The following is a 19985-nucleotide window of genomic DNA, read 5'->3' as shown; positions in this document are numbered from 1 at the left end:
TCTTTTGTTTCTAGTGCCAGGTCCTATCCCTGCCAAGTCAGTGAAGGGGACTCCTTTTGAAGACAAGATCTTCCTCAACTGGAAGGAACCAGTGGATCCCAATGGCATCATCACTCAGTACGAGGTAATCATTGAACAGCTCACAAGCGTTAAGACAGGGCTAGGACGTGTGACAGGAGGGGTGGCTGATGCTGGGTGTTTGTGCTCTGCAGGCAGCAGTTGTGTGCTGCTTCCCTTTTCAGAGTGTGGGGTTTTAGGCAATGATTAAGACATGGAAAAATATCATAATTACAGAGTCACAGAATGTCAGGGGCTGGAGGGGACCTCCAAAGCTCACCCAGTCCAACCCCCTGCCAGTGCAGGAGCACCCAGAGCAGATCACACAGCAACACATCCAGGCAGCTCTTGAGCTCTCTTCCTCCAGAGAGGAAGACTCCACAGCCCCCCATGGCAGCCTGTGCCAGGGCTCTGTCACCCTCACAGGGGAAAAAATTCCTCCTCATGTTTAAATGGAACTTCCTATTTGTCAGCTTCCACCATTGCCCCTTGTGCTGCCACTGGGCATCATGGAGAAGAGCCTGGCTCCAGCCTCTGGCACTCACCCTGCACATAGAATCACAGAATCAACCAGGTTGGAAGAGACTTCCAAGCTCACTCAGTCCATCCTAGCACCCAGCCCTGTCCATTGTCACCCCCATCATAATAATGATGCAGGTGTTGGCTGGCCAGGTGGCTTTGGCATTAGAGTGTAACAATGTAGAATGATAGAATCAGTCAGGGTTGGAAGGGACCACAAGGATCAGCCAGTTCCAACCCCCTGGCCATGGGCAGGGACACCTCACACTAGACCAGGCTGTTCAGAGCCCCATCCAGCCTGGCCTTAAACACCTCCAGGGATGAGGCTTTGACCACCTCCCTGGGCAACTCATTCCAGCCTCTCACCGCCCTCACTCTTGAGTTTCTGTTGACCTGCAAAGTGCTACTTTAAAATACTTTGCATCATGATTCTGCCCCTCTGCTCTGCTCTCATGAGACCCCAACAGGAGTACTGCATCCAGTTCTAGGGCCCTCAGCATAACAGACACATGGAACTGTTGGAGCAGGTCCAGAGGAGGCCACAAACATGATCAGAGGGCTGGAGAGCCTCCCCAGTGGGGACAGGCTAGGAGAGCTGAGGTTGTTCAGCCTGGAGAAGTGCAAGCTCCAAGCAGACTTCAGAGCAGCCTTCCAGTACCTAAAGGGGGCTACAGGAGAGCTGTTCCTGAGCCAGGCCAGGATGCCATGGAGAGGAAGCCACCTGGGCACACTGTTGGCTTAGCTTCAGCTGCTCTCTGCCAGCACCCCCAGCTCCCTCTCTGCCTGGCTGCTCTCAGCCACTCTGTTCCCAGCCTGTAGTGCTGCTTGGGGTCGCTGTGGCCAAAGTGCAGAACCCTGCACTTGGCCTTGTTCAATCTCATCCCCTTGGCCTCTGCCCACCCATCCAGCCTGTCCAGGTCCCTCTGCAGAGCTCTGCTGCCCTCCAACAGCTCCACAGCTGCTCCTAGCTTGGTGTCATCTGCAAACTCAATCTGGACTCAATCCCCTGCTCCAGATCATCAGTAAAGCTGTTGGACAGGACTGGGCCCAGCACTGGATGTGATTTATAGGAGGTTGAATTACAGGAGGAAGACAAACTCAACTAACCAAACCAAACCCATTTAATCTGTTTGTTTATCTCTTCAGTGCTTACAGAGCTTCTTAGTAGGTTGACCCTGATGGCCAGCTCAGCCCCACTCAGCTACTCACTCACTGCACCATGGTGGGATGGGAGGAGGATTGGAAAGGCACCACCAGTCCAAAACCACAGCACCATATTAGATGCTAGGTAGAAAATAAACTTCAGCCCAGTCAAAACCAGACCATGAGGATATCATTGCTGGCTTTAAATAGATTGGCTTTGCTTGGACAGCTTTTAAGTGTGATTGTTAGAAGAAGAGAGGGAAATGTAGTGCCAGAAGAAGGTTTTGGTGGAGATGGGGGATGGTGGTGGGGGTGCCCTAACTTAAATGGAACAGAGACATTTTCCTTACATGACCTTAAAGCACAAAGAAAAAGAGGTGAAGGGCACCTGCACTTGTCAAGTGAAGCAGAGCCTATAATGCACACATCAAGTCTTCATGCTGACCCCAAGGGAGGTGGGTGGAAGAGATCTTTAAGATCATCAAGTTCATCATTAACCCAGCACTGCTAGGTCACCGTTAAGCCATGTCCCTCACAGTCATATCTGCTTGGGGACTCTACCAGGGTTAACTAATTGGGGGTTAATTAGCTGCTGAGCATCAGAACCTTTTCAGGCTCTTACCCTTGTGCCATTTCAGAGAAGCAGAGGGTGATGCTTTTCATTCTGCATTCCATGAAGGCAGTTAGTGTGGCTCTGCTGATGTCAAGTCATGTGCCTGAGCCCTAAATTGAGAGGGGAATGAACCACTTCTTAAGTCTCTTTACACTAAGGGGAATCCTAGAATGAGAGAATTGTTTGGATTGGAAAAGCCCTCTAAGACCATCCAGTCCAACACCAACCCAGCACCACCATGGCCACTAAACAGAGAATTGTTTGGGTTGGAAAAGCCCTCTAAGACCATCCAGTCCAACACCAACCCAGCACCACCATGGCCACTAAAGCATGTCCCCAAGTGCCATGGCCACAGGGTTCTGGAACACCTCCAAGGATGGAATGTATAGAATCAGAGAATCAACCAGGTTGGAAGTGACCTCCAAGATCATCCAGTCCAATCTATCATATAAATCTGCCCTATCCCAGTTGACCACTCTTGCAGCAAAGAAAACTTCCATTGGTGCAACTTCTCAGGCCATTTCCTCTCCTTTCATAACCTGATATTAGGGAAGAGTAAGAGCCCAACTCCTACCTCTCAGCATCCTACTTTCAGGGAGTTGTAGAGGCTGATGAAGTCCCTCCTCAGAATCCTCTTCTCCAAACTAAACTAAACTAAACTAAACTAAACTAAACTCCCCTAGTTCTGTCATCTGCTTCTCACAAGAGTTTTTGCTCCTCCATGTGTCTTTTGTTTTGTTTCCAGCCAAACTAACCCAATCTACCCAAAGAGAGGCTGTAGCCAGGTGGGGTTTGGCTCTTCCCTCAGGCAAGCAGCAACATAATAATGGGACACAGTCTCAGGCTGTGGCAGGGCAGGTCTAGGCTGGTTGTTAGAAGGAAGCTGTTGGCAGAGAGAGTGATTGGCATTGGAATGGGCTGCCCAGGGAGGTGCTGGAGTTGCTGTGGCTGGAGGTGTTGCAGCCAAGCCTGGCTGGGGCACTTAGTGCCATGGTCTGGTTGCTTGGCCAGGGCTGGGTGCTAGGTTGGACTGGCTGAGCTTGGAGCTCTCTTCCAACCTGGCTGATTCTATGATTAAGGCACTCAGAAGTAGCAGTTTGAACAAAGACCCTGCCTGATGAGTTTCATTCCTTCCCCTGCTAAGAGCAGAACTGTGATGATGCCTTTGTGCCACAGCCTGTGCCCAGTGTTACAGCAGTGACTGTTTCCACAGGTCAGCTACAGCAGCATTCGCTCCTTTGACCCTGCAGTTCCAGTGGCAGGGCCTCCCCAGACAGTGTCCAAGCTGTGGAACAGCACACACCATGTCTTCTCCCACCTCCATCCTGGCACTACCTACCAGTTCTTCATCCGTGCAAGCACTGTGAAAGGCTTTGGACCAGCCACCACCATCAACGTGACCACCAACATCTCGGGTAAGAGGTGACAAAGAGAAAAGGGGGAGCAGGGAGCTGGGGGTTGGGCTTGGCTTAGGCTTTGTGGCTTGGGTTTAGGTTTGATTGTTTTCTCCTTTCATTTTGGTTTGGTGGTTTTTTTTTTGTTGGTTTGGTTCTTGTTTATTTGTTCTGTTTGGATTTTGGGTTTGTTTGGATTGGGGCTTTTTTTTTTGGGGTGCTGCTGGTTTGGGGGGGATTTTTTGTTGGGGTTTGTTATATTTTGTTGTTTTGTTGTTCTGGGTTTGTTTTTTTTTTTCTTTTTGGTGGGTCTTTATTGTTATTGTTTTGTTTTGTGGTTCTTGGTTTGGGTTTATTTGTTGGCTAGAGCAGAACAGATTTAGGTTGGATGTTGGAACAAGTTCTTTGTTATGAGGGTAGTGGAACAGTGGAGCAGGTTGTGCAGAGAGGTGGTTGGAGCCCCATGCCTGGAGATATTCAAGGTGAGGCTTAACAGGGCTCTGGGCAACCTGGTCTAGTTGAGGATGTCCCTGCTGAGAGCAGAGGGGTTGGACTGGAGAGCTCTGCAGAGGGGAGTTTGGACTGGAGAGCCCTGCAGAGGGACCTGGCCAGGCTGCATGGGTGGGCAGAGGCCAAAGGGATGAGATTGAACAAGGCCAAGTTCAGGGTTCTGCACTTTGGCCACAATAACCCCAAGCAGCACTACAGGCTGGGGACTGAGTGGCTGAGAGCAGCCAGGCAGAGAGGGAGCTGGGGGTGCTGGGAGAGAGGAGCTGAGCAGGAGCCAGCAGTGTGCCCAGGTGGGCAGCAGAGCCAATGGCATCCTGGGCTGGCTCAGGAGCAGTGTGGGCAGCAGGACAAGGGAGGTTCTTGTGCCCCTGTGCTCAGCACTGCTCAGGCCACCCCTGGAGTGCTGTGTTCAGTTCTGGGCTCCTGAATTGCAGAGAGATGTTGAGGTGCTGGAAGGTGTTGAGAGCAGGGCAGCAAGGCTGGGGAGGGGCCTGGAGCACAGCCCTGTGAGGAGAGGCTGAGGGAGCTGGGGGTGTGCAGCCTGCAGCAGAGGAGGCTCAGGGCAGAGCTCATTGCTGGCTGCAGCTGCCTGCAGGGAGGCTGTAGCCAGGTGGGGTTGGGCTCTGCTGCCAGGCACCCAGCAACAGAACAAGGGGACACAGCCTCAAGCTGTGCCAGGGCAGGTCTAGGCTGGTTGTTAGATGGAAGTTGTTGTCAGAGAGAGTGATTGGCATTGGAATGGGCTGCCCAGGGAGGTGGTGGAGTGGCTGTGCCTGGAGGTGTTGAAGCCAAGCCTGGCTGGGGCACTTAGTGCCATGGTCTGGTTGCTTGGGCCGGGCTGGGTGCTAGGTTGGGCTGGCTGAGCTTGGAGGTCTCTTCTGACCTGTTGATACTGTGATTCTATGACCTTTGGAGGTGCATTCCAACCCAGAGCATGCTATGCATCTCTGCTAAAGAATCCTATCCTGGTGTGAAACTGTATCACTGAAAATATGTTTGGGTGGGTTTGCTGAGCAGTAGTCTGTGGGGTGGAAATTGCACACCCAGAGCTGTTAACTGCTTGATTTTGTCTAATCTCACCCTTTCATCTAAAGATTTTGAAGTGCTGTATAAATCTTAACTGATTTAAGCCTCCCAGCACTCGGTGAGGTCGCTGAGTGCTGTGTTTGTTTTGCAGATTAGTAAAGTCAGATGCAGAAAGGGGGAGCTGAAGGTGACACCACTCAGCAGCACACAGCTCTGAGAGGAATGGGGTGGCTGGGTGGAACTGGGGATATTTTTTGCCAGGTCCATATAGTTCTGCTTCCTCAGGCCTTTATTCACTTACTGCAATGCAGCAAGGCTGACATTATTCATCCTAACAACACACTGCAGGATGCAGAGGCAAGCAGTGGCACCTGGAGGGCTTCCTGAATTTCACTGTTGGGCCAGTAGCTTGTGCAGCTGCTAGCAGAAAAGTCAATGCTGTCCATTTGCTGACGTGGTGACTTCAGAGCTTGGCAGAGATCAAAGGAGTCAGTCAGGGAGTGCCAGGAGTGGGGGGAATGGAGCAAAGCTGGAGGTGGGGAGAGTGAGGCTGGAGGTGAGGAGGAAGTTGTTGAGCAGGAGAGTGGTGAGAGGCTGGAATGGGTTGCCCAGGGAGGGGGTTGAGGCCCCATGGCTGGAGGTGTTTGAGGCCAGGCTGGCTCAGGCTGTGTGCAGCCTGCTCTAGGGTAGGGTGTCCCTGGGCATGGCAGGGGGGTTGGCACTGGCTGCTCCTTGTGGTCCCTTCCAACCCTGACTGATTCTGTGATTCTGTGATTTAGAAGTGTAAATAGCACAAACCAGGCTGTTCTTATTATCTGCCATGAAGATGCTCAGAGGGCTGCAGCAGCTCTGCTCTGAGGACAGGCTGCAGGAGTTGGGGCTCTTCAGTCTGGAAGAGGATTTGAGGAGACCTTGGAGTGGCCTTCCAGTATCTGAAGTGGGCTACAGGAAGGCTGGGGAGGGACTATTGACAAGGTCTGGGAATGACAGGATGAGGAGGAATGGGTTTAAAGTGGCAGAGGGGAGACTTAGACTGGATGTTAGGAGGAAGTTCTTTCCAGTGAGGGTGGTGAGACACTGGCACAGGTTGCCCAGGGAGGTTGTGGCTGCTTCCTCCCTGGAGGTGTTCAAGGCCAGGTTGGATGATGCCTTGAGCAACCTGCTCTAGTGGGAGGTGTCCCTGCCTAGGGGACCTTATTTCTGCCTACTGAGCATGTCCTTTGGCTCAGAGAAGAGCTTCTGTGTCCTGGTTTGAGTGAAAACAGAACTGATTCTGGTCACTGGAGTCAGTGATCTCCTTGTGTCCCTTCCAACCCCTAATATCCTGTGAGCCTGTAATCTCCAGTCTGAATCTCCACTCCTCTAAAGCTTCAAACTGTTCCCTCTTGTCCCATGATTGCAAGCCCTTGGAAAAAGTCCCTGCCCATCTTTCTTGTAGGCTCCCTGCAGGTCCTGGGTTCTGTTCTGCTCACTTAGCTGTTAGCCTGGTTTGAGCTCTACACTGCTGTACTCAGGTTGTGTTGAGGTTTTCTTTCCAATGAATCCCATCGTTCACAAAGTCTCTGAGGTACTGGGGCCATAGTGCTTGCAGCCCTGGGTTCTGATGCCTTTTAGGAGGAGCACTAAAGGGTCACAACCTAATATCATGCTTTGTGCTGTGTTACAAACAGCTGCAATGCCATGGAAACTCAGAATGCTTTCACTGACTTGGTTCTTGCTCTCTTCCTTCCCTCTCACCACTCATCAGCTCCCACTTTACCGGACTACGAAGGAGTCGATGCATCCCTCAATGAAACTGCTACTACAATAACTGTGCTCTTGAGACCAGCCCAGGCCAAAGGTGCACCTATCAGGTAATATAAAATCATTTCAGAATACAGATTATGTTCCTTGAATAGATTCTATGCTCATAGAACTCTTCATTGGCAAGTGGTACTCGTTTACCAAGGGGAAGTCCTGCTTGACTAACCTGATAGCATTTTATGGTGCCATAACTGAATGGGTGGAGTCAGGGAGATCAGTGGATGTAGTCTACCTTGACCTGAGCAAGATCTTTGACATCATCTGCCATGACATTTTAGTGAGCAAGCTCAGGAAGTGTGGGATGGAAGAGCAGGCAGTGAGGTGGGTTAGGAACTGGTTGCAAGAGAGAGTTCAGAGGGTGGTGATCAATGGTGCCAGGTCCAGCTGGAGAGCTGTGACCAGTGGTGTCCCCCAGGGATCAGTGCTGGGGCCAGTCCTGTTCAACATCTTCATCAATGCCATTGATGAGGGCACAGACAGACAGAGTCTGCTCAGCAAGTTTGCTGCTGACACCAAGCTGGGAGGCTTGGCTGAGACAGCTGCAGGCTGTGCTGCCATCCAGAGAGCCCTGGGCAGACAGAGCTGGGCACAGAGGAGCCAGATGAGGTTCAACAAGTGCAGAGTCCTGCATGTGGGGAGGAAGAGTAAACTGCACCAGTACAGGCTGGGAGGTGACTGCTGGAGAGCAGCCCTGTGGAGAGGGACCTGGGGATGCTGGGGGAGAGCATCCATGGCACAGCAATGTGCCCTTGTGGCCAAGAAGGCCAATGGGATCCTGGGTTGTATTGGGAAGAGTGTGTCCAGCAGATCAAGGGAGGTTCTCCTCCTCCTCAACTCTGCCTCGGTGAGATTTTATCTTGAATACTGTGTTCAGTTTTGGGCTCCCCAGTTGAAGAGGGACAGGGATCTGCTGGAGAGGGTCCAGCAGAGGGCTATGAGGATGATGAGGGGACTTGAGGGCATGGCTGATGAGGAGAGGCTGAGGGACCTGGGGCTGTTTAGTCTGGAGAAGAGAAGACTGAGAGGGGATTTGATAAACGCTTGTATCTGAAGGCTGCTAGGAGGGGGGACAGGCTCTGCTCACTGCTCCCTGGGACAGGACAAGGAGCAATGGATGTAAGCTGCAGCAAAAGAGGTTCTGCTTCAACACAAGGGGGAACTTCTTCACTGTAAGGGTCCCAGAGCACTGGCACAGGCTGCCCAGGGAGGTTGTGGGATCTTCTCTGGAGCCTTTCAAGGCCTGTCTGGATGTGTTCCTGTGTGATCTGTGTTGGATAGGATTGTCCTGCTCTGGCAGTGGGGTTGGACTTGATGCTCTCCTTGGGTCCCTTCCAACCCCTAACATCCTGTGAGCCTGTGAGGCTGTGATCTGTGATTTAGCTGCCCAGAGAGGTGGTGGAGTCACCAACTCTGGATGTGTTTAATGGTCGTTTGGGTCTGGTGCTCAGGGATGTGCTTTAAGGTGAATCTTATAGAAGGACACCATCTCTACTATGGTATATGCCCTCTTGTAGGGTTCTAGGTTGGACCTGGTGATGCTGAGGGGCTTGCCAAGCTGCGCCAGGGGAGATTTAGGCTGGAGGTGAGGAGAAAGTTCTTCCCTGAGAGAGCCATTGGACACTGGAATGGGCTGCCCGGGGAGGTGGTGGAGTCGCCATCCCTGGGGCACTTCAAGGCAAGGTTGGATGTGGCACTTGGTGCCATGGTCTAGCCTTGATCTCTGTGCTAAAGGGTTGGACTTGATGATCTGTGAGGTCTCTTCCAACCCTGATGATACTGTGATGCTGTTGTTTCTCCTAGCTCAACTGAGCTTGCCAGTGGAGCTGTAATTAAAAAGGAAACCTTCCCGGGTCTGTTGTTTGGGTTTCTATAAGGGATAATCATGACCTGCCACATCCAGCTGTCTGTTCCCTTTGATTCAGGGTCCCTAGGCCCACCTCCTAGCCATTACCATTCCATTTCATTTTCTCACAGTGCCTCTGAAAGAGGAGGTTGAAAGGTGTTTGTCAGAAAGTGGGTTTGAAAGCGACACTGCCTCGTCCGCGCCGCTTCAGATCAGCTGCTCCGCGGCGAATAGATGTGATTGGGAAATTGGAAGCTGAGAGGCAATGGGAGAATAATAGTGATGAATCCAAACTGTTTGACCTTTCTTCCTCTCAGAGTGCTCCTGACTAGCAGTCACGTAGCAAGCTATTAGATTTTATTTGGCGTGTCCCATAATCATATTAAAATGTTTCATTGGTGTTACCTCTGAGGGGGTCTTTCGCTGCCTGCTCTCCAGGGAGAGGTAATTGAATTCTGTTTGCAAAGATCAGTCCACATCCTGCACTTTTCCTTCTGCTTGTTAGTGCAGGAAGAGTCGTGGTGCTGTTTGATTCCATTTGTGTTTTACTGATGTGGCTGCGTCAGCAATATTCAGGGACAGGGTGGGCTAATTGGGGGTTAATTAGCTGCTGAGCATCAGAACCTTTTCAGGCTCTTACCCTTGTGCCATTTCAGAGAAGCAGAGGGTGATGCTTTTCATTCTGCATTCCATGAAGGCAGTTAGTGTGGCTCTGCTGATGTCAAGTCATGTGCCTGAGCCCTAAATTGAGAGGGGAATGAACCACTTCTTAAAATGAACCACTTCTTAAGTCTCTTTACACTAAAGGGAATCCTAGAATGAGAGAATTGTTTGGGTTGGAAAAGCCCTCTAAGATCATCCAATCCAACCAGCAACCCACACCACCATGGCCACTAAACAACCAGAGAATTGTTGGGTTGGAAAGTCCTCTTAAGATCATCCAGTCCAACCACCAACCCAGCACCACCATGGCCACTAAACAACCAGAGAATTGTTTGGGTTGGAAAAGCCCTCTAAGATCATCCAGTCCAACACCAACCCAACACCACCATGGCCACTAAACAGAGAATTGTTTGGGTTGGAAAAGCCCTCTAAGATCATCCAGTCCAACACCAACCCAACACCACCATGGCCACTAAACAACCAGAGATTTGTTTGGGTTGGAAAGTCCTCTAAGAGCATCCAGTCCAACCAGCAACCCAACACCACCATGGCCACTAAACAACCAGAGAATTGTTGGGTTGGAAAGTCCTCTTAAGATCATCCAGTCCAACACCAACCCAGCACCACCATGGCCACTAAACAACCAGAGAATTGTTGGGTTGGAAAGTCCTCTTAAGATCATCCAGTCCAACACCAACCCAGCACCACCATGGCCACTAAACCATGTCCCCTACTGCCATTTCTTCAACACCTCCAGGGATGGTGACTTCAGCACCTCCCTAGGCAGCCTCTGTCGATCCCTGACCACTCTTGCAACAAAGAAATTTTTCCTCATCTCCAACCTAAGCCTCCCCTGGGACAATATCAGGACATTGCCTGTTGTTCTGTCACCTGATCCTAGGGAGAAGAGCCCAACCCCACCTCTCAGCAACCTCCTTTCAGGCATCTGTAGAGAGCAATGAGGTCCCTCCTCAGATTCTTCTTCTCCAAACTAAACACCCCCAGTTCCCTCAGCTGCTCCTCCCCAGCCCTGTTCTCCAGACCCTTCCCCAGCTTTGTTGCCCTTCTCAGGACCTACTCCAGCCCCTCAATGTCCTTCTTGCAGTGAGGGGCCCAAAGCTGAACCCAGGACTCAGTGTGTGGGACAATCACTTCCCTGATCCTGCTGATCCAGGCCAGGATGCTGGTGGCTTTCTTGGCCACGTGTTGGCTCACATTTAGCCAGCTGCCAGCCAGCACTCCCAGAGCTTTCTCTGCTGGGCAGTTTCCAGCCATTCTGCCCCAGTCCTGGAGCATTCACAGGGTTATTGCTACCCAAGTGCTGAGGCCAGCACTTGACCTCATACAATTGCCTTTAGCTCATTGATGCAACCTGTTCAGGTCCCTCTGCAGAGCCTTCCTACCCTCAAGCAGATCGATCCTCTCTCCCAGTTCAGTGCAGGGATAAGTCATGTAGCTATGAGCATTTTAATCTGCTTATAAAGTCACCCATATGGTTGCTATGACCAAGTTATTTATATTCTGTGACAGAAGATGGTCCAGAGTCATCTCCTTGGTAGAAGATATTGATGTGTTACATTCATACACAAAATTGGAGCCCCCACATATCATTAGTTTCTGAAAGATGAGAGATTACCCTGAAGCAAACCTAACAAATGTTTGGGTGTGAAGAATGATAAACTGTGCAGGACTGCATTCAGCACAGGATTTGGATCCCTAGAACAGAGTTTGTGTGGAACTGAACCAGTGGAAACCAGAGCTGTGATCTGAAGGTGCTCCCCAGTTATGCAGGTGCTTCATCTCACCCTCTGCCTTTGTAGGTGCTTTTAAAGCCTTCCAGGTGTCCTGCTGCTGGCCACATCCAAAGCCCTCCCTGTGTGACAGATGTGGTATCTGTCTCTCACCTCATCCATGCCAAATCCTCTCAGACTTGTGCCTGCTCCCCCAAGGGGGCTCATGCCAAGGCTGGCCCAGAGCACACCTGCCAAGTACCACTGGGCTCTGCTGGGAGTGGTGCTCATCTGTGCCACATCCAGCTGGCAGCTGTCACTAGTGGTGTCCCTCAGGGATCAGTGCTGGGCCCCATCCTCTTTAACATCTTCATAGATGACCTGGATGAGGGCATGGAGTCAGTCATCAGCAAGTGTGCAGATGACACCAAGCTGGGGGCAGATGTGGCTGGGTTGGAGGGCAGAAGGGCTCTGCAGCAGGACCTTGACCGCCTGGACAGATGGGCAGAGTCCAAGGGGATGGCTTCAATAGCTCCAAGTGCTGGTGCTGCACTTTGGCCACAACAACCCCATGCAGAGATACAGGCTGGGGCTGAGAGCAGCCAGACAGAGAGGGATCTGGGGGTGCTGATTGATACCTGCCTGAACATGAGCCAGCAGTGTGCCCAGGTGGCCAAGAGAGCCAGTGGCATCCTGGCCTGCATCAGGAATGGTGTGGCCAGCAGGAGCAGGGAGGTCATTCTGCCCCTGTACTCTGCACTGGTTAGACCACACCTTGAGTGCTGTGTTCAGTTCTGGGCCCCCCAGTTTAGGAGGGACATTGAGATGCTTGAGCATGTCCAGAGAAGGACAACGAGGCTGGGGAGAGGCCTTGAGCACAGCCCTACGAGGAGAGGCTGAGGGAACTGGGATTGGTTAGCCTGGAGAAGAGGAGGCTCAGGGGAGACCTTATTGCTGTCTACAACTACCTGAGGGGAGGTTGTGGCCAGGAGGAGGTTGCTCTCTTCTCTCAGGTGGCCAGCACCAGAAGGAGAGGACACAGCCTCAGGCTGTGCCAGGGGAGATTTAGGCTGGAGGTGAGGAGAAAGTTCTTCCCTGAGAGAGTCATTGGGCACTGGAATGGGCTGCCCGGGGAGGTGGTGGAGTCGCCGTCCCTGGAGCTGTTCAAGGCAGGACTGGACGTGGCACTTGGTGCCATGGTCTGGCCTTGAGCTCTGTGCTAAAGGGTTGGACTTGATGAGCTGTGAGGTCTCTTCCAACCCTGATGAAAAGAAAACCAAAACAAAACAAACCAAATAAAAACCTCTGTGCAGCAGCCACTCTGTGGCAGGCAGCAGCAGGCACCCTGAGGGGTTCAGCCTTACAGCCCAGGTTCCTCCTCTGGGGGTTTGTGACCCTGCAGTGTGACAGCAGTGGCTGGAGGGTTACCAGTACACAGCTCAAGTTGCTGTGGCTGCTCTGCACTGTACTGGCAGGCAAGCAGCTGCCAGCAGGGGAAAGCTGCAGCACACCACCTCACATTTGTTCTCTCCATTCCCCTGCAGCCATCCTCACATTTGTGCCATCAGCTTGTCCCTGGGGCCTCTGAAGGTGGTACAAAGGATCTGTGTGATGTATTTTGGTAGATACCTGGGTGATTTGGTAGAGTATGGCCTGAAACTGGGCCAGGGGAGGGTTAAATGAGAGATGAGGGAAAATGTCCTTGCTTCAAGAGTGGTCAGGGATTGGCACAGGCTGCCCAGGGAGTCCTCATCCCTGGGAGTGTTGAAGAAATGTGTGGGCATGGCACCTGGGGATATGGTTTAGTGTCCATAGTGGTGCTGGGATGATGATTGGACTGGATGAGCTTAGAGGGCTTTTCCAACCCAAGCAGTTCTATGATTCTATATTAATAACAGTTTATGTTCTCAAACAAAACCCATTCCTCTTTCTTTCCATCTCATATCTTCCCTCTCCAATTAATTCTAAAACCTAAGAAGACCTCATTGCCCAGAGGAAACAGTTCCAGGCTGCACCAGGGGAGCTTCAAGCTGCATGCTAGGAAATATTTCTTCATGGAGAGCTCATCAGTGCTGAACTGCACTCAGTTCTGGGCTCCCCAGTTTAAGAGCAACAGGGATCTGCTGGAGAGGGTCCAACAGGGGGCTATGAGGATGGTGAGGGGACTGGAGGCTGCTTAGTCTGGAGAAGAGAAGACTGAGAGAGGATTGAATCAATGTCTATAACTATTTGAGGTCTGGGGGTCAGGAGAGGGGGACAGGCTCTGCTCACTGCTCCCTGGGATAGGACAAGGAGCATTGGATGGAAGCTGCAGCACAGGAGATTCCACACCAACACAAGGGGAAACTTAGTCAGGGTTGGAAAGGATGACAAGGATCATCTAGTCCCAGCCCCCCTGCCATGGGCAGGGGCACCCTAACCTAGATCAATCTGGCCAGAGACTCATCCAGCCTGGGACTTCTTGCCTGGAAGGGTCCCAGACACTGGCACAGGCTGCCCAGAGAGGCTGTGGAGTCTCCTTCTCTGGAGCCTTTGCAGGCCTGTCTGGATGTGTTGCTGTGTGCCCTGAGCTAGATTGTATGGTCCTGCTCTGGGGATGTGTTGCTGTGTGCCCTGAGCTAGATTGTATGGTCCTGTTCTGGCAGGGGGGTTGGACTCGATGCTCTCTTTGGGTGCCTTCTAACTCCTGACATCCTGTGAGCCTGTTGACTTGAAGGTGGTTGGACAAGATGCCCTTTGAGGGTCCCTGCCAACCCAGTGCAGTCTGTGAACCTGTGATACCCTTTTGCTGCTACACACAGAGCTATACTTGGAGCAGATTTAGTGGTGCCTGAGCCTGTGCCCCACTGCAGCCCCCAGGAGCCAGCTGCTCCTGCACTCCAGCGCATGGCTGTCAGTCACCTCCTGAGGCCAGGCGGTGCCATCGCGCTTGGCACACGACTCTAAGCATATCTTCCCTGTCAGGTGCTGCTGCTGCTCTTTATGGCCTCCTGCAGTTTGAAGCTGAGTTACAAAGCAGCCATGCAAAGGCAGACAGGTCTGGGTGGCTCAGGCTGCCATCAGTCCTGCGGGTGAGCTGCCAGCGGTGGCATCGCTGCTACTGCGCTGCTGTGATTTATCACTGGAGTCTTCCTGAGGGATGAGAACTGAGCATCACCGAAACAGTCATTTGCCTTCAGATCTGACTGCAGATGAGGAATGTAGAATCAGCAGAGGCAGGCTTTTAATGGCAGCATTTGTTTTATTCTGTTGGTAAGTGTGATGGGTTTGGAGTTAGCTGCCCACACACAGTGAAATCATAGAATCGTGGAACCAGGCAGGCTGGAAGAGAGCTCCAAGCTCAGCCAGCCCAACCTAGCACCCAGCCCTGCCCAACCAACCAGACCATGGCACTAAGTGCCCCAGCCAGGCTTGGCTGCAGCACCTCCAGCCACACAGACTCCACCACCTCCCTGGGCAGCCCATTCCAATGCCAATCACTCTCTCTGACAACAACTTCCTCCTCACATCCAGCCTAGACCTGCCCTGGCACAGCTTGAGGCTGTGTCCTCTTGTTCTGTTGCTGGGTGCCTGGCAGCAGAGCCCAACCCCACCTGGCTACAGCCTCCCTGCAGGCAGCTGCAGACAGCAATGAGCTCTGCCCTGAGCCTCCTCTGCTGCAGGCTGCACACCCCCAGCTCCCTCAGCCTCTCCTCACAGGGCTGTGCTCCAAGCCCCTCCCCAGCCTTGCTGCACTTCTCTCAACACCTTCCAGCACCTCAACATCTCTCTGCAGTTCAGGAGCCCAGAACTGGACACAGCACTCCAGGTGTGGCCTGAGCAGTGCTGAGCACAGGGGCACAAGAACCTCCCTTGTCCTGCTGCCCACACTGCTCCTGAGCCAGCCCAGGATGCCATTGGCTCTGCTGCCCACCTGGGCACACTGCTGCCTCCTCTGCAGCTCCTCTCTCCCAGAACCCTTAGGTCCCTCTCTGCCTGGCTGCTCTCAGCCACTCTGTCCACAGCCTGTTCACCACTGCTTCTCCCCAAATGTTCTTTGGAAGCCTGAAGGTTTTGGGAGGAGTGAAGAGGAAGGTCACTTGGCAGAGCCTATTCTGACTGTTTGTCTTGCTCTGTGCAGGTTTGTCTTGCTCTGTGCAGGTTTGCTTCAGTGGAGAAAAAAAGGGAGGAAAAAAAAATAAGAATTTAGCCTGGAGAACAGGAGGTTCGAGGGAGACCTCATTGCTCCCTACAGCCATCTGAAGGAAGGTTGTAGCCAGGTGGGATTGGTCTCTTCTCCCAGGCAACCAGGAACAGAACAAGAGGACACAGTCTCAAGCTGTGCCAGGGCAGGTTCAGGCTGGATGTTAGGAAGAAGTTCTTCACAGCAAGAGAGATTGGCATTGGAATGGGCTGCCCAGGGAGGTGGTGGAGTCACCATCTCTGGAGGTGTTTAAAGGAGACTGGGATGGGACACTTAGTGCCATGAGTTAGTTAATTAGAAGGTGTTAGGTGCTAGGTTGGACTGGATGATCCTGGAGGTCTTTTCCAACCTGGTTGATTCTGTGATTGTGTGATGTGCAAAGTGATTTCCTCATGGAAAATCTCAGTGAGGAGCTCTTCACTTGCTGTACCTTCAGCAGCTTCTCTGCTGTCTCAGACAACTGGTTGGCCTTTTATGATCCTGATGACTGATGTAGCAGGTTCTGATACTTGAATTAGTCCTCAGAACAGCTCCTAATTTCTCTTAATCATCAGGGAGATGGAATATTGTCATCTTGGTTTCCCACTCCTCCCTCTTTAGTTTTGACTTTTATTCAGTCTTCACTGCATGGCAAGATGGGGGGAAAAACTGCTATTATAGGGATTCCCTCAGCTCCAGTCACAGGAAAGCTCTCAATCATTGAGCTCCCATCTTTACATTAATGAAAAAAATAGAGGCTGTATAAAAGGCAGAGCTGAAGCTGGGATTAGTAATACCCAAAACTGCAAGGCTAAGCAGGGTCCACAGCTGCTATGCTTCCTCTTGCAGCCTGCTGTCAGGCCACGTTTACAGCCAGCAAACACCCCCCATGCTTCAAGCTGCCAGCTTAACATCTGCCTTCTGAGGAAGGGCAGAGAGCCCTGGGGCTGTTCAGCCCAAAGAAGAGCAGACTGAGCAGGGAGCTCACTAATGCTGATCTGTGCTAGTTTGAAGCAGGTTAGCCACGTTGGGCGCCAAATGAAAGATGTGGTGGTTTGGCTGTTACCTGCCCCCCACACCTTTGGGAATGCCCCAGCTAACTCAGATGGGCTCTGGGAATGTAAATGAAGCTATTTATTTACAGCTAGCACAATGTAGCACAGTATCACAGTATCATCAGGGTTGGAAGAGACCTCACAGATCATCAAGTCCAACCCTTTAGCACAGAGCTCAAGGCCAGACCATGGCACCAAGTGCCACGTCCAGTCCTGCCTTGAACAGCTCCAGGGACGGCGACTCCACCACCTCCCCGGGCAGCCCATTCCAGTGTCCAATGACTCTCTCAGGGAAGAACTTTCTCCTCACCTCCAGCCTAAATCTCCCCTGGCACAGCCTGAGGCTGTGTCCTCTCCTTCTGGTGCTGGCCACCTGAGAGAAGAGAGCAACCTCCTCCTGGCCACAACCTCCCCTCAGGTAGTTGCAGACAGCAATGAGGTCTGCCCTGAGCCTCCTCTTCTCCAGGCTAACCAATCCCAGCTCCCTCAGCCTCTCCTCGTAGGGCTGTGCTCAAGGCCTCTCCCCAGCCTCGTTGCCCTTCTCTGGACACGCTCAAGCATCTCAATGTCCCTCCTAAACTGGGGGGCCCAGAACTGAACACAGCACTCAAGGGGTGGTCTGAGCAGTGCAGAGTCCAGGGGCAGAATGACCTCCCTGCTCCTGCTGGCCACACCATTCCTGATGCAGGCCAGGATGCCACTGGCTCTCTTGGCCACCTGGGCACACTGCTGGCTCATGTTCAGGTGGGTATCAATCAGCACCCCCAGATCACTTTCTGTGTGGCTGCTCTCAGCCACTCTGACCCCAGCCTGTATCTCTGCATGGGGTTGTTGTGGCCAAAGTGCAGCACCCAGCACTTGGAGCTATTGAAGCCATCCCCTTGGACTCTGCCCATCTGTCCAGGGGGTCAAGGTCCTGCTGCAGAGCCCTTCTGCCCTCCAACCCAGCCACATCTGCCCCCAGCTTGGTGTCATCTGCAAACTTGCTGATGACTGCTGGTGAATCCACCACCTCCCTGGGCAGCACAACCTTCATCATCTTCATGCCTCCATGCTGGACTCTCTCAATCAGTTCCCTGAGGTTCTTCCTGAACTGGGAGGGGCCAGAACTGGAGGCAGTATTCCAGATGTGGTCTCATCAGGGCAGAGCAGAGGGGCAGGAGAAGCTCATTCATCACATCCCACAGCAGGGAGTCCCTGCCCAGCACTGTGATGTGTGCACAGGGCAGCAGTGCTGCTTAGGAGCTGCTGCAGCGGTTGGGAAGGAGGTGTGAAGAGCTGTTGGGGTCACAGAGCACCCAGAGGGGAATGACTGTTCCTGAGTCTTCATAGCCTAGGAGTGTTGCATGAAACACCCTGCCAGATTCCCTTTCCAAAGGGGACAGGAGCATCCTTTATTGAAAGCATTAGTTATGAGAATAGATAAATATAAGATAAGGTGAAATAGCATCAAATAAAATAAAGGGAGTGGCTGAGAGCTGGGAGAGAGGAGCTGCAGAGGAGGCAGCAGTGTGCCCAGGTGGGCAGCAGAGCCAATGGCATCCTGGGCTGGCTCAGGAGCAGTGTGGGCAGCAGGACAAGGGAGGTTCTTGTGCCCCTGTGCTCAGCACTGCTCAGGCCACCCCTTGAGTGCTGTGTCCAGTTCTGGGCTCCTGAATTGCAGAGAGATGTTGCGTTGCTGGAAGGTGTTGAGAGCAGGGCAGCAAGGCTGGGGAGGGGCCTGGAGCACAGCCCTGTGAGGAGAGGCTGAGGGAGCTGGGGGTGTGCAGCCTGCAGCAGAGGAGGCTCAGGGCAGAGCTCATTGCTGCCTGCAGCTGCCTGCAGGGAAGCTGTAGCCAGGTGGGGTTGGGCTCTGCTGCCAGGCAAGCAGCAACAGAACAAGGGGACAGAGCCTCAAGCTGTGCCAGGGGAGGTCTAGGCTGGATGTTAGGAGGAAGTTGTTGTCAGAGAGAGTGATTGGCATTGGAATGGGCTGCCCAGGGAGGTGGTGGAGTTGCTGTGGCTGGAGGTGTTGAAGCCAAGCCTGGCTGGAGCACTTAGTGCCATGGTCTGGTTGCTTGGCCAGGGCTGGGTGCTAGGTTGGACTGGCTGAGCTTGGAGGCGTTCAAGCAAAGACTGCATGAGGCATCCTTTATTGAAGGCATTAGTTGTGAAAATAGATAAATATAAGATAAAATGAAATAGCATCAAATAAAATAAAGGAAATAAAATAAATGGAATAAATTAGAGTAAGTGGAATAATAGAGGTTAAAACAAGTAGAATAAAATAAAATAGGCAGTATAATAAGATAAAGCAAATAGAGGAGAATAAAATAGAGGAGAATAAAATTAATAAAATAAAATAGAATGAATTCAAAATGATAAATGAATAAATGGAATAGAATAAAATAGAACAATCTAAACTAAAAATAATAAATGAATGAAAGTAATAGAGTATAATAAAATAGAATAGAATAAATTAAATAAAATAGAATAAACTAAACTAAAACAGAGTGTAGGAAAATAAAATAGGATGAGCAAAATAAATAGAATAAATTAAACTAAAACTAATAAAAGACAGTATAATAAAATAGAATAAACTAAAATAAATAGAATAAACTAAAACAGAACAAACTAAACTAAAAATAATAAAATAAAGAGTCTAATAAAATGGAATAGAATAAATTAAATAAAATAGAATAGAATAAATTAAATACAATAGAATAAGCTAAACTAAAACAGAGTGTAAGAAAATAAAATAAACTAAATAAATAGAATAAATTAAACTAAAACTAATAAAATACAATATAATAAAATAGAATAAACTAAACTAAATAAACTAAAATAGAGTGAACGACACTAAAATAATAAAATAAATAGAGTATAATAAAATAGAATAGAATAAATTAAATAGAGTAAGCTAAAGAAAAAATAGTGTAATAAAATAAAATAGAATGAACTAAAGTAAATAGAATAAATTAAAATAGAATAAACTAAATTAAAAATAATAGAGTATAATTATATAGAATAGAATAGGACAGAATAGAATAGAATAGAATAGAATAAACTAAAATCAAAGTAGTAGAATAGAGTGTAATAAAATAAAATAGAATAAACTAAAATAGAATAAACTGAAGTAAAACTAATAAACTAAGCTAAACTAAAAAATAATGAAATAAAATAAATAGAATAAAATAGAATAGACCAAACTAAATTAAAAATGAATAAAATAATAAAACAAATAGAGTATAATAAAAATAGAATAGAATAGAATAAATTAAAATAAACTAAAATAGAATAAACTAAAGAAAGAAGAATATAATAGAGCAAATTAAAATAAAATAGAACAAACTAAAATAAACAAAAAAAGAGTATAATAAAGTAGAATAAATTAAGTAGAACAAACCAAATTAAGTAAACTAAAATAAATTAAACTAAAATAGAACAAACTAAACAAAATAAAATAAAATAAAAATAATAGAGTATAA

The 19985-nt window shown here is 50.2% G+C and overlaps 1 protein-coding gene across 11 annotated transcripts in view; it reads left to right on the top strand.

Annotated features, from left to right (window-relative positions):
• Positions 1 to 19985, top strand: part of PTPRK (protein tyrosine phosphatase receptor type K) — a 609180-nt gene that overhangs the window by 461448 nt on the left and 127747 nt on the right. For all 11 annotated transcript variants that reach the window (XM_064170307.1, XM_064170306.1, XM_064170297.1 and 8 more), the window contains exons 9-11: positions 15 to 124; positions 3546 to 3747; positions 7010 to 7115. In XM_064170307.1, coding sequence (XP_064026377.1) covers positions 15 to 124; positions 3546 to 3747; positions 7010 to 7115 — 418 coding nt within the window. The remainder of the gene's footprint in view (positions 1 to 14; positions 125 to 3545; positions 3748 to 7009; positions 7116 to 19985) is intronic.

This window comes from Pogoniulus pusillus, chromosome 33, assembly GCF_015220805.1.
Source record: "Pogoniulus pusillus isolate bPogPus1 chromosome 33, bPogPus1.pri, whole genome shotgun sequence".
In the NCBI taxonomy this organism is placed as follows: domain Eukaryota; kingdom Metazoa; phylum Chordata; class Aves; order Piciformes; family Lybiidae; genus Pogoniulus; species Pogoniulus pusillus.
This window is presented reverse-complemented; position numbering and strand designations above follow the sequence as displayed.